We start from the raw sequence: 26,859 nt of genomic DNA on the forward strand, positions 1-26,859 counted from the left end.
TATTAAATATTATTTACAACAGTAAGGTATTTTTGGGCCATTTTCACCTGTGTAAAGGTGGTTGTTGTTGTATTTAAACTTGGAAATTAAGTTTGCAACACAAATTCCCCTTTTATGCTTGTTGATGTGCTTGGGTCCACGCAGCTAACTGTTTGTTGTGTACCTGAAAAAGTCTTATCACAATTTTCATATTTTGCTTTCTTTTCAATTTATGTGACAATTTTTCATTTTTTAAAAGCAAAAAAAAAAAAAATTGACTACAATTATTGTCTCAATTTAAATATTTTAAATTGGTTAATATTGTGACTTATAGTACTTTATGTAACATCTAAATATGTATATTATTTTTTCACAAAACTTAAAGATTTTAAGGGAAACTTACCTAAATGTACCCTTCGTTCATCTAATTTACCAAACATGACCGAAGTATACACTGCCTATACACTTTGGATGTATAGATATGTATAGTAATATGTATATTTAGTATACTGTTACACCTCGGAAAATTTCCCGTTGATGCACAGTGAATGGGCTAACGAAGAGCACGAAGTGTATGGTATTTCAATAAGTAAATAATGACATTTGATAACCCTAAGTAAGATTTCAAAGACATCCGATGTTAGACAAGAAAGTTGCCAAGAGGAGGCAAAGCATTACGATAGGTATCGGAAAGGAATTATGAGTAACGAGTTAATGAGGATTTAATGATGTCTTGAAGAAGAGTGATAACGTCCCTTAGATTGTTAATGAAGTGCTGAACAAGTGTTAAGAAGATCCCATAAGGATTGGAGATCAAACGAAGTAGCGAGAACAAGTTCAGTTGACTGATGGGTTATACGGCTCATTATACAGACCGTATAATGGACTGCAGAACCATCACAGTGAGGATCACTCACTGGTGTTGACCGAGTGCACCGATTTGTGAAGAGCCTAGGGCCACATTTGATGGATAGGTGCTTGACTGCGTCCCTTCAAGATAATATGGATATTGCACGCATTCAGGCTCATGCTCAGAACTTAGAAGAAAGTCTACAAAAGCAAAGAAGTGAACGCGAGCATGATAGGGGACATAGCAAGAGAGCCATATCTTCGGGTCCGATGAGCGAGTTCAGAGGTGGGCACAGGCAACAGTTTTCTAGGCATTCAAGCTATTCTATGACCAGTGCACCTCCACGGTTTTCAGGCCAGAGATTTGATAGATCCACTCATTCCGGGCTGAATCAGAGCTTTTCGGGATCTCAGTTTAGAAGTGATTCAGGTTAGGCAAGGTCCCACGTGCCACGATGTTCCCAGTGTGGGAAGTTACATTGGGGTCCATACCGATCAGGTTCAGATGTTTGCTATTCATGCGGTCGACCAGGCCATATTATGCGTGATTGCCCCTCAGTTCATGGTAGAGGTAGGACCCAGCCATCAGGGTCGGTAGCCGGATCTTCAGCATCTGTACGCCCTATGGGGCCAGGTTCACATGCGCCAGTCGGCCATGGTAGAGGCAGAGGGAGAGCTCCCATTTCTAGCGGTCCCTAGCACCGTATTTATGCTTTGGCTAGACGCCAAGATCTTGAGTTTTTTCCTGATGTGGTCACAGGTATATTATCGGTATTCTCTCATGATGTATATGCTTTGATTGATCCGGGCTCCACATTGTCATATGTTACTCCATACATTGCGGGTCGATTCAGAGTCGAACCGGAGTCGATCAAACCTTTTGAGGTGTATACACCCGTTGGTGAATCGGTAATAGCTAGCCGGGTATATAGAAACTCTATAGTTGTGATTTGTGATCTTCGTATTACGTTGATTTGCATGAGTTAAAAATGGTAGACTTTGATGTTATTATGGGCATGGATTGGTTGACTTCTTGCTATGCCAATGTTGATTGTAGAAAGAAAATGGTTCATTTGCAATTTCTGGGAGAACCAGTTTTAGAATGGAAAGGGAATACTGCGTCACCGAAAGGTAGGTTTATTTCCTATCTAAAGGCAAGGAACATGATCACAAAAGGTTGCATTTATCACCTAGTTTGGGTTCAAGATGTAGAAGCTGAATCGCCAACTCTTCAGTCAGTTCCCGTGGTGAATAAATTCCCGGATGTGTTTCCAGAAGAGCTTCCAAGCCTTCCTCCTGAGCGGGAGATTGATTTTGCCATTGATGTGCTGCTAGGAACTAAGCCTATATCTATTCCTCCTTATAGAATGGCTCCCGCATGATTGAAAGAGTTGAAGGAGCAATTGAAAGAGTTGAAGGAGCAATTGAAAGACTTGCTTGAGAAAGTCTTTATTAAGCCTAGTTCATCCCCATGGGGAGAACCCGTATTGTTCGTCCGAAAGAAAGATGGCTCCTTGAGAATGTGCATTGATTATCAGCAATTGAATAAGGTGACGATTAAGAATAAATATCTTCTTCCGAGGATTGATGACTTATTTGATCAATTTCAAGGTGCCAAATGGTTTTCAAAGATCGATTTAAGGTCTGGGTATCATCAAGTGAGAGTTAGGGAGAAAGATATCCCTAAGACGGCCTTCAGAACAAGATATGGCCATTTTGAGTTCCGAGAAATGTCATTTGGGCTAGCTAATGCACCGACAGTGTTTATGGATTTGATGAACAATGTGTTCAGGACCTTTCTAGATTTGTTTGCGATTGTATTCATCGACGATATCTTGGTGTATTCTAGATCCGAGGCAGAACACGCGGATCATTTGCGTACTGTCCTTCGAGTTCTTCAAACTCGAGAGTTGTTTGCAAAATTTTCTTAAGTGTGCGTTTTGGTTGAACTCAATGACGTTTTTGAGGAACATTGTTGCAGCTGATGGTATTCGAGTGGATAGCCAAAAGATTGAGGCCGTGAAGACTTGGCCAAGGCCCACAACTCCTACGGAGGTTCGTAGCTTTCTGGGCTTAGCAGGTTATTACAGGAGATTTGTGGAAGGTTTTTCTTCTATTTCGGCACCACTCACAAAGTTGACCCAGAAATCAGCTAAGTTTCAATGGACAGATGCTTGTGAGCGTAGTTTCCAAGACCTAAAGGATAGATTGACCTCTGCACCAGTCCTGACACTTCTAGAGGGATTAAAAGGTTATGTTGTATATTGCGATGCCTCAGGCATTGGGCTAGGTTGTGTATTGATGCAACATGGTAAGGTGATTGCGTATGCTTCAAGGCAGTTACGGAAACATGAGAAAAATTACCCAACCCATGATCTAGAATTGGCTGCAGTGGGTCATGCGTTAAAGATATGGAGACATTATTTATATGGTGTCCATGTAGACATTTATACAGATCATAAGAGTCTTCAGTATATCTTCAAGCATAAAGAGTTGAATTTGCGGCAACGACGATGGTTAGAATTGCTAAAAGATTACGATGTTGATATCCTATATCACCCCAGAAAGGCAAATGTTATGGCTGATGCTCTTAGCCGCAGATCTATGGGAAGTTTGTGTGATATACGACCAGAGAAGAGAGAAATGGCTCGTTAGCTCCAGCAATTAGCTAGCCTAGGAGTTCGAGTAATGGACTCAGGTAGCAGGGGAACTACCATTCAGAATTCAGCAGTCTCGTCACTAGTAGCGGAAGTGAAAGAGCGACAATACGAAGATTCCATGCTAATGCATTACAGAGATACACTCCTTTAGAAAGAGGAGTCATCATTTGATATTTCAGAAGACGGAGTTCTTCGATGTCGAGGTAGATTATGTGTTCCCGATGTGGCAGGTTTACGCCACCAAATATTGAGAGAAGCTCATTGTTCCCATTATTCTGTTCAACCCGGTGCGACGAAAATGTATCAGGATCTTAAATCAATATATTGGTGGAATGGGATGAAGAAGCATATAGCAGAATTTGTAGTTCAATGTCCTAACTGTCAACAAGTAAAAATCGAGCACCAAAAGCCGGGCGGATTGTTGCAAGCTATAGAAGTCCCAACTTGGAAGTGGGAAGCGATTAACATGAACTTCATTACAGGCTTACCCCGTTCTCGACGTAAGTATGATTCCATGTGGGTGATTGTGGATAGACTCACTAAGTCAGCTCATTTCTTGCCAGTCAAAACGACGTATGTGGCAGAAGACTATGCAAAGCTCTATGGTAAAGAGATAGTGCGACTTCATGGTGTTCCAGTATCTATTATCTCAGACAGGGGAACCCAGTTTACGGCTAATTTCTAGAAGTCCTTCCAAGAGGGTTTGGGGACTTATGTGAGTCTTAGCACGACATTTCATCCACAGACCGATGGGCAAGCTGAACGTACCATTCAGACTATTGAGGATATGTTACGAGCATGTATGTTAGATTTTGGAGGTAACTGGATGACCACTTATCACTCATTGAGTTTGCTTACAATAATAGTTATCATTCTTGCATCCAAATGGCACCGTATGAGGCTTTATATGGGCGGAAGTGTAGATCCCCAATTGGGTGGTTCGAGATAGGAGAGACTAAATTGATAGGGCTGGACTTGGTCTAGCAAGCTATAGAGAAAGTCAAGCTCCTACAAGATCGGTTATTAGCAGCTCAAATTCATCAAAAGTCCTATGCGGATAATCGTCGAAGGGACCTAGAGTTCCAAGTGAAAGATTAGGTATTCTTGAAAGTGTCACCAATGAAGGGTGTAATGAGATTTGGCAAAAAGGGGAAGCTTAGTCCCCGATATATCGGGCCTTATGAGATTGTGCGCAAAGTAGGCAAAGTGGCCTATGAATTAGATCTACCTCCGGATTTGGAGTCAGTACATCTAGTTTTTCATGTCTCGATGCTTCGGAAATGTGTTGGAGATCCTGCTAGGATCATGCCAGTAAACGATGTTCAAGTGACAGAGAAGTTGACTTATGAAGAGGTACCCATTGTCATACTAGATAGGCAAGTACGGAGGCTTAGAAACAAAGAGGTGGCCTCAGTTATGGTGTTATGGAGAAACAATAAATGAGAATAAATGACATGGGAAGCGGAAGAAAGTATGCGATCCCGTTACCCGCACTTATTTCAACCCCCGGAAGAGGGCCAAGATGAGACATCAAGATCATAAGGTATGTATGTTTCCTTTTTATGCATTTGGGTCGTGTGTGGCCAAACTCCATTGCTATTATGTTGTGGCCCTGTGAGGAATTGTTATTGTAGGTTGTTGTGACGGGATGGTAGCGCCATATTATAGGGGGAACTCTACCGAAATTTTCATAGAATCCCCGAGTGCTTAACATGCGAGGACGAATGTTCTTAAGGGGGGGGGGGGGGAGAGAATGTTACACCTCGGAAAATTTTCCTGTTGATGCACAGTGAATGGGCTAACGAAGAGCACGAAGTGTATGGTATTTCAATAAGTAAATAATGACATTTTATGACCCTAAGTAAGATTTCAAAGACATCCGATGTTAGACAAGAAAGTTGCCAAGAGGAAGCAAGGCATTACGATAGGTATCGGAAAGGAATTACGAGTAACGAGTTAATGAGGATTTAATGATGTCTTGAAGAAGAGTGATAACGTCCCTTATATTGTTAATGAAGTGCTGAACAAGTGTTAAGAAGATCCCATAAGGATTGGAGATCAAACGAAGTAGCGAGAACAAGTTCAGTGGACTGATGGGTTATACGGCTCATTATACAGACCGTATAATGTTATACGGAGCGTATAATGGACCGCAGAACCATCACAGTGAGGATCACTCACTGGTGGGATTATACAGTCAGTTATACAGACCGTATAAATTTATACGACCCGTATAATGGACCGTATAATGGTCACAGAGACGAGTGGATGAAAGGTCCATTTCACGGTCCCTTATACGGACCGTATAAATTTATATGGCCCGTATAATGTCCCGGCAGATCAGATTTTGGGTTATTAAAAAGGGGACCAAGTTCATTATTTCATTTACACATTTCACCCCTTCTCTCTAAAACATCTCTCTACATTTATTTCACACAAATTCAAGAGATATTAGTGATCATCTACATCAAGCTAAGTGAATCAAGTGTAAGAAAACCATTAAAGTTCATCCAAAGCAAGAAATCCAAGTGAAGGTGAAACTAGGGTTTTTCTCAAGTGAAGTGTTTGCACCCAAGGTTCATTCCTACACCGTCTAAGGTAAGTTTTATGATATTTCCTTGTTGTTTAAGGTACTTGAAAGTTAAAACACTTGGATTATATGAGGAAATAGGAAATGGGTCATGAATGTGGGAATAGTGTCACTTTTGAGTAAATGTTTGGATTGAGTTATGACTCTTGATACATTATGATTATAATCATGTTATAAATGACATTAAGAACGTGGAATAGACTTTGTATATGAATGAACGAAATTGTGTGATATGACCATGAATATGGATGAATTGGGGTGAAATGAGAAGTAAGGATAATGTAGGCGAATAAAGGCTATTGTGAATATTATTATTGATGTTTGGGAGTTGATATATGATATGGAGGAAATCGTATAAATAAAGGAGATGTTGTCCAATTTTCCCTAGCTTTAGTCATGAATGCTAAGCTATCAATTCTCTAATGTTAGTATGCACTCAAATGAAGGTAGAAACGTGAGCATTGAAGAAGCACGCGCAAGTGATAGAATAGTCGAACGGAAAGGTATGTAAGGCTAACCCTTTCTTTCATAAGGCATGGTTCTTTGGCCAATCATCTAATTCTTCTATAAGTCTATGACATATTCCAAATGATTCTATCTTCAAAGCTACTAAGCTTATGACTCTCGATATGTATTACGATTGTACTAAGTTCCTCATATGACGAGTAATCCTATAAGGATAGATGTAATGAACAACGATGATAGTGATAACGATAATGATAACGATGATAATGGCGATGACGATAACGATGACGATAATGATAGTGAAGATAATAGTGAGTTGCTTATGAGCTATTATGTATGTGTATCTATGTATGACTATTATGGAACCCCGAGATTATGAGGCCGGGTAGAATATATATCTATTTACGTAACGCGCGCACACCTCTGCAGAGGGTACGGATAACCCTGAAGCCTTGGTAGGGCCGGGTAGATGTAACCCTGAAGCCTTGGTAGGGTCAGGTATGTGTAACCTTGAGCCTTGGTTGGCTAAGTAAGTATGAAACACCGATCCTTCATGGTCGGGTATGCTATGCAAATGCTATGTATATGATATGATTATGTATATGATATAGATGTGAGTATGAATACGAATATGATACGAATATGAGTAAGACTATGTATATGAATACGGCGATGAACGCAACGTAAATGGGTACGGATATGAGTACGGACACAGATATGGATGTATGTACACAAATACGCATTAGAAATGGAAAGTTCCTATGAAAGGCAAGTAAGTGCTTATGACGATGATATTACTATCTCCCACCCTATGCTATTTCTTATGTTGTACATTATGCTTCTATGTTGATATTGATCATGCTTTACATACTCAGTACATTCTTCGTACTGACGTCCTTTTGTTTGTGGACGCTGCGTCATCCCCGCAGGTGCACAGGGAGACAAACTTGATCCATAGCTACATTCTCAGGGACTATATAGCGGAGCTCCATTTCCTCCGGAGATATAGCTTTTGGGTATTGATTCTTTTGTGTACATAATTATGGGCATAGCGGGGTCATGTCCCGCCTATATGATATGACATACTCTTCTTAGAGGCTCGTAGACATGTGTATATGGTTAGATATGCCCGGCCTTGTCGGCTTATGTACATTGATATGGCATAGATGTCAATGATGATATAAAGGTATTATTGTCCAATGGGACTAGCATGATAGATGAATAGAAATATATGTTTTATTATGTGGCTCACCTAGATGTAAGTGTAAAAGTACGCTAAGGGGTGCCGGGGTGGGCTAGCACCGGGTGCTCGTCGCGGACCTCCGGTTGGGTCGTGACATATACTTTATACAATACATATACAGTCAAACCTCTTTATAACAGTATCCGCGTATAGCAACACCTCTCTATAACAGCTAAGATTTTTCGAAACCGATTTTTTATGTTATATTTTACTTCTCTATAACAACATTTTACCTATAACAGCAACAACCAACTTTATAAAAGTACGCTCTTTGTAAAATCACCCCCATATAACAACTATCTGCTTTTTTTGGTAATATAACTATTAACGATCTTTATAAAAATAAAATATCTATGATTACCAATAATAAGTAGTATAGATTTTGACCAAATATTTAATTTTTGATACCTTAATATACTATATTTATGACCGAATGTTACATATGATCAATATATATGTGGAGTTTGATGCAATATTTCCTATCATTGAAGATTTCACTGATGAAGAGATTATTGCCTATGTCATTGGAGTGGAAGAACAAGCTCAAGAATATGGAAGCCGAAGTCGACAATGAAAGTGCTGACGAAGAACCTCAACCTATTGTTACTTGACTGTGTTAGAAGATTCAAAGCTTCAACTCTTAGATTTCCTTCAAGGGAAGCAATTGGATACCCGTTTGTTGAAAGTTTAGACGCAAATCTTCGTAACTTCAAGCATTATATCACCACTAGAGATTAGATTCTACAAAACAAGCTACAATAAAATTTCTCCCATCAATCTTGAAAGAATTTAATTTTCAAGTATTGTAGATTTAAAATGTGTGCTTTGGAGCTTAAAACTATATACATAGTTATGAATTTATTGAAATTGTATTAACTTTCTTTAATGTTTAGTTAGGGCCTGTTTGGAAAGCCAGCCAGGTAATTGGAATTGAATGTAATTACACAGTTTTGGCCTGTTTGTTTGACCAGATAATTACACAGTTAGGTGAGAATTGGGTGTAATTGAAAGGGTGTAATTACACTCTCCAATTCTCAAGGGGGGGGGGGGGGGGGGGGGGGGGGGAGGGGGCTGAGAATTGGGTGTAATTACACCCTGTAATTACAGGGTTACCTTTTCGTTTATTTCTTTTTAATTTTATTTTTATTTATTTTCTTTTTTAATTTATTTTTATTTCTATTATTTATTTATTTTAATTTATTTTCTTTTCTTTTCTAATTTATTTTTTATTTCTATTATTTAATTTCTTTTTTATTTTTACTTTTTTATTATTATTTTTTTTAAAAAAATATTTTTCTTTTTAAGTATTTATATTTCATTTCCTTTCTTCTCATTTCCAACATTTACTTTTTGTGGTTCCATGTAATTGCTCGTATTTTTTTTATTTTATTCATTTAGCATAACCGTGTTAATATTCTAATTTTTGAAACCACGTCTCTTAATATTAGAAAGAATAAGTCATTAACAAACTTGGCATATAATGAGTGACGTTATTAAAGTAGAATTTCGTTGTGGATAAGGTTATAGACTTATATTTTTCCTTTCTTTGGAATTATAGGAGTGTTTACTTATGTTACGTTGAAACTTACTTATGTAATGTAGGAATTTGACATAAGAGTATTATGTTAAATTTTTTTCTTTTGGATTTTAAGTTGGGTTATATTTTTCAATTTAAAAATATTTGCTTAAGTACTATTGACTTGTTATTTCACATTGTATGTTGTTTATTTTTCACTTACAGTTGATAGAATTATTGTCAAACATTTGAATAATGTTATGGCATTATATTTATAAATATTCTTTTTTTGTCAAACATCCAATCCCATGATGTTCTCACAAAAAAAGGTATGCTTTTACATTTTATAATCAATTAAAATAAAAATATTATTAATTTGAAATTATATATCAATTATTTTTTACAATATTAGTTACAAATATATAATTATTAATTAACATATTTTCAAGAAACATGTATTATTAAATAACTAATTTAATATCATTTATAAAGGCACATATTTTTTAAATATTAATTTTAAATTTTTTATAATCAAATGTTATTTTTAAATTAAACTAACTGCGTAATTACACTTGTACAACCAAACAACACGCTTTTAATTACACTGTAATTACATTATGACAAACAAACAGGTCATTGTAATTACTAGGCTGTGTAATTACTAGGGTAGTAATTACACCAATTCCAATTACCAGGTGGCTTTCCAAACAGGCTCATAGTGAAACATTCATATTTTTGAGATTTAAAATTTAAATAATATGTTATTTTTTACAACATTAAAAATAAAAAAATAGATTTTATGCATCTTTTTTGCCTATAACAGCCAACTATTATTTAAATGGCAAATGTTGTTATAGGTGTATAACAGCTAAAAACTTTCGGACCCAATGATGTTATAGAGAGGTTTGACTGTACACTGTGTACATTTTTTAAACTAGATGACGAAATGGTATGTAGTTGTAATTTTCCAAGATTGTATGTTTGAATTCACGATCGAAATAAAGAAGTTTGTCTCTCACAATCGGAACTATGTCACATAAATTGAGACGGAAGGAGTATATCTGTTCTTTTCAATGACTACTGCTAAACATTATTATCACTCAGTTTATCTTTTAATAACTCCGAAAATTCAAATTAAAATATCTAATTTGAAGATAGTGGAATTAATGTAATCAACATAAATACAGCAATGGTTAAAATTGATGGACCCAAGGAAATAGTAATAACTATCTAATCCCCAACCACACCCCCCCCCCAACACCACCCTCCCCCACGCTGCCCCCCCCCCCCCCCGCCCCCCCAAAAAAAAGAGAAAAGAAAAAGGTTAAAATATTTCACTAAGCAATTATCTCATCCATATGACATTCCCTGAGTTTAACCTTTGCCTTGTTGGTGCCTCTTTTGTGCATCACGTCACAACACTCGCATCTGTCCATCTGAAAGTAAAAAAGGAAGAAGAATAAACAATCGTCACAAAATTCAAGAAAGCAAATTTAATAGAAAACCTTCTTTTTCTAATTACATTAAGCAAAACATATGAAAATCAATATTTCAAACTGGTGACCCTGTACTATTTTATCCAATCAATGCCTATAAGAAGAGGACATCGTTGGTTATATTTTGTAATTAAGTTGCGGACAAAATGAGGCAGCCTATAAATCTTAAAACGTAAATACAAACACTGTACGTATCTCTGTTTACCAGATCATAAAAGCATCTTTCATGGTCTAGAGATCTATGTCACTCGGACTCTTCAAAAATATCGACAGGTGTTTGTGAGATCCTCCAAAAGTAGTGTATATTTAGAGGATCCGACACGGGTACGACAACTTTTCTAGAGAGTCCGAGCAATTTAGAGATATTACAAATAAAATAAAAGTTGGATACATCGAACGGCCCCTTAAAGTTGTCAGTAGCTATCATTTAAATATTCAACTTATGATATCTTCCAGTTGAACACCTAAAGTATGATAAAATGTTCCTATTAGACACTTCCACCTAAGTTTTGAAAAAATATTTACGCATGTTCTAAAATGTCCATCACGTAGTCTCATCATTAGAGGTGTCAAAATGGGCTGCCCCAGCCCTAGGCGGGCCTCGCGCTAGGACGGGCCAACCTTTTAAGTTTTTTCGTCTTTCGAAATAATATTTTCTAAGTAATTTTTGGTACAATTTGAATATGAAACTTTTGCAATATGAAATAGAAGAAACTTTTGCAATATGAAATAAAATGTTCTACCACCCATTCTTGCGCAAATCCATATCATAGAAGAAAAAATTCAAGAGAATAGATATAAATTATTATTTTTAATCACTAGTTCAGATCACGTTCAAAATAAATTAAACATAATATAAATTCTAAGACTAAAAAGTATTACTCCAGTTTCTAATTTACTTTTTATCTTTTTGTTTAATTTACTTATATTTTTTTAAATTAATGAATTAATTATTCTTTTTTGGCCTTAAGGGCTGGCCTCAGCCCAACCCTTGAAGCCGGCGAGCCAAGAGAGACTGGGCTTTTGACCTCACTTCTATATGGGCCAAAGAAATCTTAGCCCAACGCTATTTAAATAAAAGGTTGGGTTGAGCCGGCCTCGCGGGCCAAGCCCATATTGACAGCTCTACTTATTATGCCACTTCCTTTGATTATACACGGGCAATTCGCAGAATTGCCCTTCTTTTGGGGTGGTCTTTAAATTTTGCCCCTCATATTTGAAATCTTTAAATTTTGCCCTTCGGCTAAACCCCATGGGTTCCAGGTTCGAACCCCGACACAGTCAAAATTTTTTAAAAAAAGTCGCAAGGCAGAGTTTAAATTTCGCTATGCCCCCACCGGCATACACTTGTGAAGGAATTACCAAAGTTATGCCGGACCCGACATACTTATGCCTTATGGGAAGACTTGGCATAAGTATGCCGGGTCCGGCATAACTTTGGTAATTCCTTCACAAGTTTATCCCGGGTCCGGCTGCCCATTAAAAGTATGCCCCCACCGGCATAAACTTGTTAAGGAATTACCAAACTTATGCCGGACCCGGCATACTTATGCCTTATGGGCAGACTTGGCGTAAGTATGCCGGGTCCGGCATAACTTTGGTAATTCCTTCACAAGTTTATGCCGGGTCCGGCATAAAAGTTTGCCCATTAAAAGTATGCCCCCACCGGCATAAACTTGTTAAGGAATTACCAAAATTATGCCGGACCCGGCATACTTATGTCAAGTCTGCCCATAAGGCATGAGTATGTCGGGTCCAGCATAAATTTGATAATTCCTTAAAAAATATATGCCAGGTCCGGCATACACGCGACCCAAACCTTGCCTTGCAATTTTTTTTTTTAATTTATGCTTGAGCGGGGGTTCGAACTCAAAACCTCATTATTTCTGCGTGAACGCTCAGAGTTGCAATGCGAAGGGCAAAAATTAAAGACCAGCAATATGAGGGACATAATTTAAAGACCACAAATATGAGGGACAAAATTTAAAGACCACCCCAAAAGAAGGGCAATCCGCGCAAAAAAATAATTATACACATCAACATCAATTAAAACAGGCATGCGATTTTACGGCTTATTGAGGTTGATGCGTATAATAAAAGGAGGTAACATATTTTAAATAATTTATTTATCAACGTAATGGGCGTTTGAAGACGGGCATAAAGTTTTCCAATTTTAGCCGCAAGTGTCTAATTAGACCACTTTATCATGTGTTCAATCGGAACATTCATAATCTGAGTGTCTAAATACAATTTACCAGTAAGTCTAAGGGATATATTCGGCCCAAAATAAAACAGGAAATTAAGACCTTACCTCTATTCGTTTCCTTCTTGGAGAGTAGACTTCAATCTTGGAGATATAATCTGCAGAATGGTTACCACTGTATGAACAAGCCAACAATCCTCGAGGCGATGACCGCGAATACGTAGTAAGGATTTCATTTTTCTTTGTTTTCTCTACATTTTCCATGAAGAAAACATGAGGAGCTTCACAAGAATCATTTGTAGGGAACCTTGTATTTAACAAGTAATATGGAGGGTCTTTAGGAGTAACTCCCCAAGGTTGAAATGTTTCAATAGGTAATTGTAAATGGCTCCTAGGCAAAATGTTCTCATAAATGTGTACCGAGTAACCCCATGAAATCGAAAATGACCAATTGCTAGGCCTGTTGTAGCAGATAACTTGTTGTAACAGGCGAGATTGATCTAAATTTGCCGCCTTCATAAGGTGGCTTACCGATTGAAGTCTGTCCATTGAAGGGAAAATAGGGTCCGCGGCATCTAGATGGTGAAGAGACATCAAAGGAGCTTTTGGGTGGGACGATAATAAACCAGATATATCACCGCGCAAATCTATCTACAAGTAGAGGCAGGTGCAAAAATTTAGAGTCAGTAAATTCAAAACGAGTGTAGTTTATGTGCAGTTAAACCGGCTATTTGGCCATAAATAATATTTCGATATCTGTAAATATTGAAGTTCAGTGTTTGCAGATACTAATTTGGCCATCACTATTTGCGATACAAACTTTAGAGTTAGAAAGAAATGAAACATACCTGGTGACTACCTTTAAGAGGAGTAAGAGTGACTCCAACATCAGATATGCAAACCATAGTTATTTGATCAGCAGATCTCAAGAAAGGATATCTCCTCAAGCAACTTTCTACATACTTAGACATTGCTTTTGCCAAAGGGTAACTCAAAATAAATCCAGCTCCACCAAAAGCTTGATTAAATGAGTACCAATAATTCGACAATAAATACTCTGATTGACCACCTAAATAGTAGTATTTCGTGTGATCATATTGCACAAGAACATCAACAATATTATCCACAAAAAATACTGAATCATCATCTCCCATAACTACCCATCTCATGCCTTCGTGTTCCTCCCTAAAGACCTCCATTATCCCATGCACCATACGAGCCATAGTTGGCGCGACATGTTTAGTTTCTTCAAGTAATTGAGTGATGTTATCGGATACTCTATAAGGAGGGGAAAACGAGGACCATGGCAAAAGATCGTCGCCCTTTGGAGCCACATCAAGAAAGAGATAACCGCGCGTTTTATTTGGCCTCCACCATGATTCAATGTATTCTTTCCTATAGTGCCATGCTTCTTGAGAACCAAGAAGTCCAAAAAGAAGATGGCTAAGATTTGTAGGATTAGAATCATGACCAAATTGTGGGGTACTTGTAAATCTTGAGGAATGTAAAGAACAATTGGGATCATTGAATAGGAAAATTGAAGCAAAGTAAAGAACAATCCCTGAAACCAGCACGACTCTGCAAAGACCAGTAACAAACAACTTGTCAAATGAAACTCTAAGCTTTTCTTTGATTGTATTTAAGTGATTGTAAGCAAATCAGATAGAATTACTTGATTTTTTGAGCCATAATTGGAGCACAAGCAAACGGAAACTTTTATGTCTGTAGCTTAGTCCAAAGAGCATGCTACAAAATAGTAGTACTACTTGTTAATTTTCTGTCTTCAATTTTTTTTATTATTGACTGATCATGTGATTTTGTCATGTTGCAGAGAATCAAACAATTTCTTTTCAGAGTTGGTAGTATTTTATTGACTGATCATGTAATTATTCTAAAGTAAATAATTGATGTATATAACTTATATAAGCTGAAAATGTAAATAAAAACAAGAAAATAAAAGAATTACACCGTTGGTGTACTTTAACCTGTTGCATCATATTACCTGCCTTATTTTCCAAGTTAGTAATCCCACTTATTGTGATCAATTACTTGTATTTGTCTTTTAGTTGACTTAATAGTTAGTATTAAAAGATACGCTATTTAACTATAGTTACATAGATTTTAAACTCAAAATTAATTAAGCTGTTTTATTATTGGTGACTTCTAAACTCCCTGTGATTTACTACTCTCGAAATCAATACAAACACAATTACATTAATAGTGCAAACAATCTTTACTTGTCAGTATATACAAATTAAATCCATCAAGAGAAATTCTTTTCAAGTATTATATATTGTGTGTTTGAATGTTAGGAGATATTGAAGCACTTACATTTAAATATACACTAACAATATAAAGATTTTTATATTCTCATTATCTTTTAACATGTAGCAATTTAGTCACTATTTTTATCACTACTAGTCAATACTTATCCTACAACTTTGCTTATAATTACTGGCCTCATAAGTGACCTCATTATGCAAATATTTTTTATAACGTCAATGCATAAAATTTTAAACTCTCAGGGCTTGTTTGGTTGGGCAATAATTTATCCCGGGATTGTTATTCCACCCTCTATGTGGGATAAAATAACACTCTAATATCTGGATAACTCAGTGGCGGATCTAGGATTTTCAATCAGGGTGTTCGGAAAAACAAATGAACCAATTTTTGCATTTGTTCAGGGTGTTCAAAAGTCAATATATGTACATGAATACAGAAAATTGACCCTAAATATACACTGTAACTTTTTGCCGAGGGTGTTCGGGTGAACACCCTGGGCCTTGACTGCATCCGTCCCTGGGATAACTAATCCCGGGATTAGTTATCCCATGGTTTTATCCCAACCAAACGTGGAATAAGATGGTACTAAATTTTTATCCCAGGACTATTTTTGCTTATCCATCATACCAAACGACCCCTCAAGCTTTTGGGTAAGTTGCATGCATATTCCCAAAAAAAAAAAAAAAAAAAAAAAAGTTGCATGCATATCCAATCCTAAAGCTATGGCTAATTTCCAATTGTAGTCTTTATTAGAATTAAGTAAATAAAAGAAAATAATAAAACTTTAGAAACATAGTGATAGAAAGAGAGGGTGTAACCAGACAGGGGAAGAAGTGATACAGTGGAGGCAAATAATTTCAATTTCATTCCATTGTTCGAAGCCATCATCATTCCATCTCTTTGTCACACATCTTCATGCAATCTATAACAAGGAGCTTTTGAACTTTAAATCAAGAAGAAGCAAAAAAGTTCAATTTTGCAGATTTTGAGATACAAAAGTATACAAAATCATTAGCTCAGTCAAGAGTTTGTTATGGATGCACCGTAGTAATCGTGTAGTTAGCACTAGAGGCGGATCTAATATGCTAAAAGGGATAATATAACTTTTGGTCTCAAAATTGGTTATTTCTAATTTTAGTTCTCGTGAAATATGGCTAAATGCACTTAATATTTAATTAATTAAAACGTATAATTTTAGTCTCGTTATAGCATGTAAATATGTTTTTTTTTTCTTCTTATAACTGTGATGCCAGAGGTACCAGGTAAGTCTGTTCACCAAGGTTAGAACAGATTGAAAGAAATCACTTAGTGTTTTTGTCTCTGCTGGGAATTGAAGACCTCATGGTATTCAACTCACTTCATTGACCATTAGACCATACCCCTAGGTGCTCATGTAAATATATTATATCAGACTATTTTTTGAATTATATCCTCAGGCCTAAAATATGGTGTAGTAATATAATATAATAACTCATGGGTAATTATGTGCTGTAAAAATTAATAATTTGATAAATTTATTAAATTTCAAAAGTAGAGGAATAAAAATGCACATTCCAATTGATTGGAGGTTAAAGGTACTTAAATAAATATCACAAAGACCATTAGAATTAATTAATACTCGAGGGACTAAAAGTGCAAGTTTCCCTAATTTAAATCAGGTTGGGACGGTGGGTACAAAATACTATTAGAGACACTCTTCATTTGTTGCTATGCCCACATGTGTGTATATAATTTTATTAAGAGATAATGACATAGAGGCGCAAGTTGGTCCTCTAATTGATAGTTTAGGTTTGTAATGGTAACTAGCATGAAACTCGCAAAGTAAGAGTTTAGATTTGTTTTAACCTATTCACTCAATAAGAAATCATGCTCCCATTAAGTACCCCAGATCTTTGAAGAATCTATGCATCTTTTCCTAGAAAGGGAAATTCATGTGCGATATTTCGGAAGCAATTTCTTGGTGTGTGGAACCTTGTCTCATACTCCATTAAAATTGTTAATTTACAATGAGACTGAGTTCCTAACAGAGGACTTGGTATACTCGCTGAATGATGTATCAGTATTAAAGCATAGATGTGCTTGAAATGCCATTGACAAATCCAAGATGTACTCCTACAAGTAAAGGGAGTTCGAATAGTGATTGGTTGTGCCCGAAAGGTTATGAACCGATTTAAAAGTCCAATGCCAAATAGACCCTTTTTGTGATTTCTAAGAAATAGTCCTACAGATGATGGATTGGATTAGCGTGTGAAACACTTTGGATTGAAAAAAGTTTGACCAATTTTTTTTTTAAAATTGAATTGGAAACTTGCTCGAATTTGATTCTTTCCATTTCCATACTGAAGATATATTTACGAAGTTCTTCCAATTTAAGGATCTGCTTAAATTTTCTCCAGGCAGAAACCAGCAAGCATTGTCCGCTCTGATTTCAGCACGACTGATCATCTCCAATTTATGGAGGCAATGCTGGTCCATTACATGAAAGAAGTGCCCTCCCAACAAAAAAAAGCTATTCATCATACAAATTCAAGTTGCTTCCAGCTCTTCCTGTTGATACAAAGGGGCGACACAACTCCTCAGGTTTAGAGCTTGATAATTTAGGTGAGCCCTGCAGCTTAACATGTATTTTGACTTCTACAGTTGCCCCGTTAGTCATGGCCAGGAGGGTAGAACTCAAAATTTTTAGTAAGATCTTACGTTATGTAAAGATTATACCAAACCCTTATGAGATTGTATGAATATAATATGATATAAAGGATGACAATGATCAACTACTGTTATGCTACATATGTCTTGTTAGAAAAGTTTAGTACAATAGATATAATGTTGAGACTAGTTCATAATATGAAAAAAAAAATGGTCCAAAATCAGCAAAACATTCTGCCAAATTTTCCGTAGGATATGGAAAGGCTTGGTATATAATAAATCCTATGCATCAAGTCACAGCCCAAGTTCGGATTGTGAGAGTAGAACTGCTGAAATGCATAATATATTGAGTGCTTTGGCTATATGTTCCAGACACATTAGCTGCACTCATGGGTAGCCTCACTTCTAGTATATTACTACAAGTCAACATGGCATGACAAAATTAAAAAATGGCACCAGTAAAATGATCAAGTTTAAATGACAAGATATCAATTCTGTGCAGCCAAAGGAAACAGAGAGATGTTTCAAGCAAAATTAAGGAACATTGTTCAAGAATTCCGGCCCGTTAAATCTTGTTGAATCAAACTCCAAGCTAAGGATTAAGTTAACCAATTGACAACACCAACTACAGAAACATCAGCTTGCACAATGCAGCAATCATCAACAAGGAAGCCCTTTTTAGGATCATTGAGTTCACCTTTTTTTGGCAGTCAAATCTTTCAGCATCAACTGATTCAAGAAAGACGGAGATGTTCTGGCCATTTTGTCCACTATTACCTTTAGGATATAACGAAAGTTTCCTGCATATTCCAAACACACCAAACTGTATTTACACTACAAAGAAAAAACACTGGAGGAAAAGTGAGTAAGAACTGATATGATGGTTAAAAAGACATGATCAATATACCATTTACAATCCCCAACAGTAAACTCTTTAGAACACACTTCATTCTTTAATTTTGTGAATTCAGAAATCTTCCTTTCGTGCTTATAAGGCTCAATGTCATTCAATGAGGACAAACATTCACCTATTCCCTGGTTATTGATGACATATAACTCCAAAGATACATTTGTCATTAACAAGGTAACCACTAGAGGGATCTTTGAATGTTGCATGAGATATACAAATTGAGAAACCCCATTCAGTCTGGATATTGCGGAAACGCCGCTCCATCTCTGCATCAAAAATAAATATAGTCCTAGCAAGTGTATCTGACATAGTATCAATTTACTGCCTACTTAAATCGAAAGTTTCTATTTATATATGAAATTAGCTTGCTTCTATACACTGAAAATAAAAAAGTACTTCTAGAGAATCGGGTCATGAAAGATGTACAAGTAACCGTCGGCCGAAATTGGGACTTGTAACATGGAAAACAAGACATGTTACATCAAGAGGAAAAGAAAACTATACCTCTCAATAGATTATAGTTGTCATGAATCTGATCAAATATCAAGAAGCTAAATGAGGCATTCACCTCCCAATCAGCTTGAAGGGAGCTTGTCGATGATGGCCAAGTGTGCGGATATATGGCCTTGTCCATCTTTATTTCCATCAGGATGAATGATCATTTTCCTATCCCATGTTCATGAACAGTTCAGGAAATTTTGAATAATTTAAAAAAAAAAAAATATATATATATATATATATCGAAACAAGTCTATAGCCAAGGAAATAATTTTAAACATTCATGTAATAAAAAATCTTTATTGCCATGGAATAATATAATTAACAATTCTACTCAATGAGCAACGCATCAAGTTTTCTAGACAAAAGCACAAGACAGGACGAAAGTAAAGTCAGTTTCAACAAAGATTTGCTTGTCCAATCCATAGCTAAATTTGCCCAAGTTATTAGCACAGCCCATTTTGATCCGCTCATTTAACTCAGTCCATTTTGACCCGCATATTTGACACCCCTATGTATACGGTAAAAACCGGATACGAGCCAAACAGCTGAGACGAGGGGCCGAAGGAAGAAGGGGACAAGAACATAGGTGAAGGCTTTTATTCTGAACCGGAGGAACGCTCGGACCGGAGCTGAGCAGGGGCACCGTTTGGTCCGGTTTCTTCATCACCGGGTCTGTCGAGGCCGTTAGTCCAAATATCCGTTGGCTATTGGTCCGGTGGAGCCGTTGCGCATGAGCCACGCGTCGGTAGCGTCCTGCCATGGTCAACCACCAACCATGCGTGTGTCAGATAGTACGGCCAACCTAACCCACTCAGAGTTGTCCTTCCTCTTATTTTTTAATGATTTGTATTGTATGAGGCCCATAGAGGCAACACTATAAATAGAGCTCATCCCTCTCCTTTGAGGGGGTTGACTTCTTCATTTTTTCAAGAACACTTGTAATAGTAAAATATATATACAATCTCTCTCAAGTATCAGATTCGGCCCATATCAATTGTTTTCATTTCTGTTGTATTTCTTCAAACAAGTGTTGCATGTCATTTAGCAAACGTTCACGCCCACAGCCAATCGCCAATCATTAACTGCTTTGCTACAAAACGTTCATACACTTCATTTCCCTATAATATATATTGAGATCCAAACACATATCTTATACCCACTTACAAATTCAATTGATTATCCAAATCCGGGGTAAACAGTTTGGCGCCCACCGTGGGGCTAGGATAATAATGGTCTTTTGTCTTGATCTCTACCTTACCCATCTAAATCAAAAACACCTTCTGTTCGTATTTGAAAAAACAGACTAAATGGCTGACAGTGGGCAATCCGGTCACGTTAACAACAACGAAATTGTGGCCGAAAACGAAGGAAGCGGTCCACGAGGACCACCAAACCCATCTGATCCTAACCCCGTTAATTCGAGGGAGGGCCTCAACCAACAAAACACCATAGACCAGGAGAATGCCACTTTACCGACCACTTATCCTCTAAATACCCACAATTTTGTTACTCTGTCTCGGGCACAGGATCGGAAAGAACCGGGTACACCCAATGATAATATTGACCTATGTTTAATTTTTGAAATGTTGCAGCAGCAAAGAGCGGTGATTGCCGAGCAGGGAATCGCAATAGCCCGGTTGCAGAACGGAGGGGATACAACGACCCCGGAAAAAACGAGCGGTGTTGCTGAACCCAGAAGGGAGGAGACACGTGTTATTGAGAGAAATGGATCCGGAGCTGGATCGTCAACTGAGGTTCTAAAAATGCTCGAAACTTTGGCAAAATGGGTAGACACGACCGAGAAGAGGGTCGAAACGTACAACTCTCGGGTGGATCAAATCCCGGGGGCTCCGCCTTTACTGAAAGGGCCGGATTCGAAGAGGTACATCCAAATGCCTTTTTCTCCGAGTGCAGCCCCGAAATTAATCCCGAAGAGGTTTAAACTGCCGGATATCCAGAAATATGATGGCACAACGGACCCGCACGAGCACGTGACCTCATACACATGTGCCATAAAGGGCAATGATATAGAGGAGGATGAAATTGAATCGGTACTGCTGAAGAAGTTTGGGGAAACTCTGTCAAAAGGAGCATTGACGTGGTACGACCATCTACCCGAGCATTCGATCACCTCCTTCGAAATGCTCGCCGATGCCTTCATCAAGGTCCACGCCGGTGCCAAAAAGGTGCAGGCCCGCAAGGCCGATATTTTTCGTATAACCCAAAGAGACGACGAGTTACTGCGTGAGTTCGTCAACCGGTTCCAAAGGGAACGGATGGAACTCCCCCCGGTTCCAGAAGAATGGGCCGCGCAAGCTTTCACAAAGGGGCTCAATGTTCTAAGTTCAACGGCTTCGTTCAAATTAAAAGAAAGCTTGCTGGAATACGAGGCTGTGACATGGGCCGATGTCCATAATCGGTACGAGTCGAAGATTCGGGTGGAGGATGATCAATTCGAGCTCCCCCCGGGGCCAATAAATGTGAATAGAAGCTTTGAGAAACCAAGGAAGGGTTACGAAACAAAGGCCGAATCATCGAAGGAAAGGTATCGGCCATACTCCCATTTGGAGAGGCAAAGTTTTAGGTCGGAAAAGTCAAGGGTGAGCCCAAGCCGTTTCTCAGGTCGGGGTAGTAAACGGGTTGAGCGCCCGTCAAACAGCCGGGGTCTCTCATTCAGGAGCGATGCCGGAAGTTCTGCCGATAACAAGGATTTTCCAAAGATATCGGAGTACAACTTCAACGTTAGTACTTCGGGCCTCGTCTCGGCCATCGATCGCGTCCGGGATGTAAGATGGCCGAAACCTCTAAGGTCGGATCCGGGCCAGCGGGACCCGAGCATGGTGTGTGAATATCACGGAACCCATGGTCACAAAACCGAGGATTGTCACCAGTTGAGAGAAGAGGTAGCCCGGTTACTGAAGAACGACCATCTCCGAGATCTGCTGAGTGAACGAGCCAGAAGTCATTACAAGGAAAGGGAAGCTCATTGAAGGGCCAGGCCGGTAGAACCCTAGCATACAATCCACATGATAGTTGGGGGTATCGATGCCCCTCGGGGGCCGGTAATGAAACGGGCCAAGTTTCTATTGTTCGTGAAAAGCGCATCCGAGATCACTTATTCGGGGGCTCTATCTCCTTCGACGACGAGGACGCAAAGGGCATCATTCAACTGCACAATGATGCATTGGTAATTTCTGTACTTATCTTTAAAACTAAGGTTAAACGTATTTTGATTGACCCAGGTAGCTCGGCCAACATCATCCGATGGAGAGTGGTCGAATAGCTAGGGCTGCTCGATCAGATCGTACCGGTAGCCCGGGTACTCAGCGGGTTCAACATGGCGAGCGAAACCACAAAGGAGGAGATCTCATTGCCTGTAAACGTCGATGGCACCATTCAACAAATGGTGTTCTACGTGATCGAAGGGGACATGAAGTATAATGCATTACTGGGCAGACCCTGGATACATAGCATAAGGGTCGTGCCCTCAACACTGCATCAGTTGCTGAAATTTCCAACCCTGGAAGGGGTAAAAACCATCCGAGGTGAACAGCCCGCTGCAAGGGAAATGTTCGCAGTAGAGGAAGCAGCGCCTCGGCCCAAAGAATCGGTTCAGAGGGAGAAAGATGTAACCGGAGGAGAGGACGCCAAATAGCAATCAAAGCACACCCAGTCGAATCCAGGACATGAAGAGGATGATTTCGAGGTACCCAAATCGTTCGTCATGCCGGATGACTCGGATGCAACCAAGTCAACTGTAGAGGAGCTAGAGCAGATCATCCTGTTCGAGTACCTATTGGACAGAAAGGTATACCTGGGCACGGGGCTTACCCCGGAGCTCAGGAACAAGTTAATTGAATTTCTTCGAGCTAACGCAGATTGCTTCGCATGGTCGCATATAGATATGACAGGTATATCACCGGAAGTAGCGACCCACAAGCTCAGCTTGGACGGGAAGTTTTCCTCGGTGAAGCAAAAAAGAAGGCCCATGGCGGAGGCAAAACACGCCTTCGTAAAAGACGAGGTAAGAAAGCTTTTAAAAATAGATTCTATCCGGGAGGTAAAGTACCCGGATTGGCTTGCTAATGTGGTAGTGGTGCCCAAAAAAGGTAATAAATTTTGAATGTGTGTCGATTACAAGGATTTAAACAAAGCATGCCCAAAGGACTCATTTCCGTTGCCTTACATCGATAGAATGATCGATGCGACGACCGGACATGAGATGTTAAGTTTTCTCGATGCTTACTCTGGATATAACCAAATTCGGATGCACCCGGAGGATCAAGAGAAAACATCCTTCATCACCCGGTATGGGACTTACTGTTATAATGTAATGCCTTTTGGCCTAAAAAATGTCGGTGCAACTTACCAACGCCTAGTTAATGGGATGTTCGAAGAACAAATAGGAAAAACAATAGAAGTTTATATTGACGATATGGTTGTTTAAGTCCCTGGAAACAGAGGACCATTTGAAGCATTTGCAGGAACCTTCGACGTGCTCCGCAAATATAACATGAAGCTTAACCCGGAAAAATGCGCCTTCGGTGTCCGGTCCGGTAAATTTTTGGGTTTCATGGTGTCAAACCGGGGCATTGAAATCAACCCGGACAAAATCAAGGCCATCGAGGATATCGAGGTAGTGAATAACGTCAAAGGAGTACAGAGGCTCATCGGAAGGATAGCGACGTTGAGTCGCTTCATATCGAGGTCTTCGGATAAGAGTCATCGTTTCTTCTCCTTACTATGGAAGAAGAACGACTTCGCTTGGACACCGGAGTGCCAAGAAGCTTTGCAAGAATTGAAGATGTACTTGTCTAGCCCCCCGTTGCTGCACACACCGAAGGCGGACGAGCCGCTTTTTCTCTACCTTGCTGTCTCCGAGGTAGCGGTAAGTGGCGTTTTGGTCCGAGAAGAGTCAGGTACACAATTCCCTATCTATTACGTAAGTAGAACTTTGGGGGATGCGGAGACCCGTTATCCCCATTTGGAAAAATTGGCGTTAGCATTGGTAAGCGCTTCCAGAAAGCTCAAGCCTTATTTTCAATGCCATCCAATATGTGTAGTAACTACTTACCCTCTGAAAAACATCATGCATAAATCGGAATTATCGGGTAGACTAACTAAATGGGCTGTAGAAATTAGCAGTTATGATATCGAGTACAAACCTCGAACGGCCATCAAATCATAAATTTTAGCCGACTTCGTGGCAGATTTTACCTCGGCTATGGTCCCCGAGGTCGAGAAAGAGCTTCTGCTGACCTCGGGAAAGGCCTCGGGCATTTGGTCCCTGCATACGGACGGGGCCTCGAACCTTAAAGGTTCCGGGCTTGGGATCGTCCTTAGAACCCCAGCCGGAGATGTCATTCGACAGTCCATTAGAACTGCTAAATTGACTAACAATGAAGTCGAGTATGAGACTATGATTGCAGGTTTGGAATTGGCTCGAAGTATGGGGGCCGAAATAATCGAGGCAAAGTGCGATTCGCTTTTGGTTGTGAACCAGGTGAATGGCGTCTTCAAGGTCAAAGACGAGCGGATGCAGAGGTACCTTGAAAAAACCCAAGTGGTACTTCATCGATTTAAAGAATGGACCATGCAGCACATACCGAGGGAGCAGAACAGCGAGGCCGATGCATTAGCAAATTTGGGTTCCTCGGTCGAGGGGGAGGAGATCAACCCCGGGGAAACGGTGTACTTGTCAAACACAGCCATAGAAAACGAACACGCCGAAATAAACACAATGGGTTTAACTTGGGATTAGCGCAACAAGTATATCGACTACTTGCGTGATGGTAAGCTCCCAAATGACCCAAAGGAATCACGATCACTAAGGATCAAGGCTGCCCGTTTTTGCTTGGTAGACGGCCCATTATATCGGCGGCCTTTCTTCGAACCACTTTCCAAGTGTTTAGGCCCCGGGGAGACGGAGTATGTGATGAGAGAGGTGCACGAAGGAACATGCGGCAATCACTCCGGTGCTGATGCTCTGGTCCGAAAGATTATCAGGGCTGGTTACTATTGGAACCGGATGGACGAAGATTCAAAAAAATTTATCCGTAAATGCGATGGGTGTCAAAGGCATGCGCCGACGATTCATCAGCCCGGAGAGTTGTTGCATTCGGTGGTGTCACCCTGTCCTTTCATGAAGTGGGGAATGAACATCGTCGGCCCGTTACCATGGGCACCAGGTAAAGCCCCTTTTATTTTGTTTATGACTGATTATTTCTCCAAATGGGTTGAAGCGCAAGCCTTTGAAAAAATCAGAGAAAAGGAGGTCATCGACTTCATATGGGATCACATCATCTGTCGCTTTGGCATCCCCGCCGAGATAAATTATGATAACGGGCCCCAGTTCGTAGGCGGCAAAGTCAACAAATTTATCGAAGGGTTTAAGATCAAGAAAATTGTATCAACTCCGTATCACCCGTGTGCAAACGGACAAGTAGAATCCACGAACAAGACAATAATCCAAAACCTGAGGAAAAGACTTGAAGCGTCAAAGCATCACTGGAGGGAAATATTACCGAAGGTGCTGTGGGCTTACAGAACCACATCCAAATCGAGCACGGGGGAAACCCCTTTCTCATTGGTTTATGGGGCCGAAGCCCTTATCCCTGTAGAAGTTGGCGAACCGACTCTCCAGTTCAGGTATACCACCGAGGAGGCCATGGACGTAAAACTCGACCTCACGGATGAACTTCGCGAAAACGCGTTAGTCCGTATCGCAGCCCAGAAACAGAGAATGGAAAGATACAACAATCGAAGAGCCAATTTTCGACACTTCCAAGTCGGGGACTTGGTGCTTCGAAAAGTTACCGTACACACCAAAAATCCCAACGATGGAAAGTTAGGTCCGAACAGGGAAGACCCGTATAAGATAACCGGGATAACGGGCAAAGGGTCGTACCAGTTGGATTCCATGGACGGGCAACGGCTGCGTAATAACTGGAATGTGGCTCATCTGAAAAGATATTACTGCTAAGGTATAGACTCCCCATGTTCTCCTATTAACCTTTCTCTTTTGCAGGAAATCGAGGACTGGATAAAGTTAGAGTTTAGGACTGAAAACACGTGTTGCACTCTTTTCCTTAGTACGGTTTTGTCCCAAAATGGGTTTTCCGACAAGGTTTTTAATGAGGCAACAAGTACAACGTGTTACACGACGAAGATAAGGGACCAGCGCCCGGAACTCGAGGCCACACCCTCCGATTGGGGACTTAATAGCACTCACCCGACCTCGCAGCTCGGATAAGTGCTAGGGGAATACTAGGCCCACGTCGAAGTTTACCACGGTCAAGGAAGACGGAGAAACTCAACGCTTGCTACGAAAAAATTAAGGCCCGGCCATCTGCCATAGCCTTCAATGTAAGGACCAAACGATCATAATGAATCGTGTCCCATTTAGTATTTGCTATGGCAAAGGCAGAAGGAATGAAAATCCTCATGTGAACAAACATTTTGCAAACACAAAAACTATCGAAAGCTTGGATACCAATATCTCGGGTGTCTTTCTGGTAA

At 39.4% G+C, this 26,859-nt stretch overlaps 2 protein-coding genes across 3 annotated transcripts; both read right to left on the reverse strand.

Moving 5' to 3' along the window:
• Positions 1-10,603: 10,603 nt before the first annotated feature.
• LOC132599636 (uncharacterized) lies at positions 10,604-16,277 on the reverse strand. 2 transcript variants are annotated; one of them, XM_060312942.1, is made up of 5 exons: positions 16,103-16,277; positions 14,674-14,747; positions 13,850-14,579; positions 13,110-13,652; positions 10,604-10,738 (listed from the first exon to the last, which is right to left on the reverse strand). In XM_060312942.1, exons 2-5 carry the CDS (start codon positions 14,688-14,690, stop codon positions 10,640-10,642), a joined length of 1,389 nt encoding a protein of 462 aa, XP_060168925.1. In that variant the 5' UTR covers positions 14,691-14,747; positions 16,103-16,277; the 3' UTR covers positions 10,604-10,639. The 2 variants fall into 2 exon arrangements, with proteins under 2 accessions (XP_060168925.1, XP_060168924.1); XM_060312941.1 differs by lacking the exon at positions 14,674-14,747 and having other exon boundaries at positions 16,108-16,277.
• Positions 16,278-18,555: 2,278 nt separating this feature from the next.
• LOC132643929 (uncharacterized) lies at positions 18,556-19,474 on the reverse strand. The gene is made up of 4 exons (XM_060360464.1): positions 19,345-19,474; positions 19,012-19,106; positions 18,838-18,965; positions 18,556-18,730 (listed from the first exon to the last, which is right to left on the reverse strand). Exons 1-4 carry the CDS (start codon positions 19,472-19,474, stop codon positions 18,556-18,558), a joined length of 528 nt encoding a protein of 175 aa, XP_060216447.1.
• Positions 19,475-26,859: the final 7,385 nt, after the last annotated feature.

Source organism: Lycium barbarum, chromosome 6 (assembly GCF_019175385.1).
Source record: "Lycium barbarum isolate Lr01 chromosome 6, ASM1917538v2, whole genome shotgun sequence".
In the NCBI taxonomy this organism is placed as follows: Eukaryota; Viridiplantae; Streptophyta; class Magnoliopsida; order Solanales; family Solanaceae; genus Lycium; species Lycium barbarum.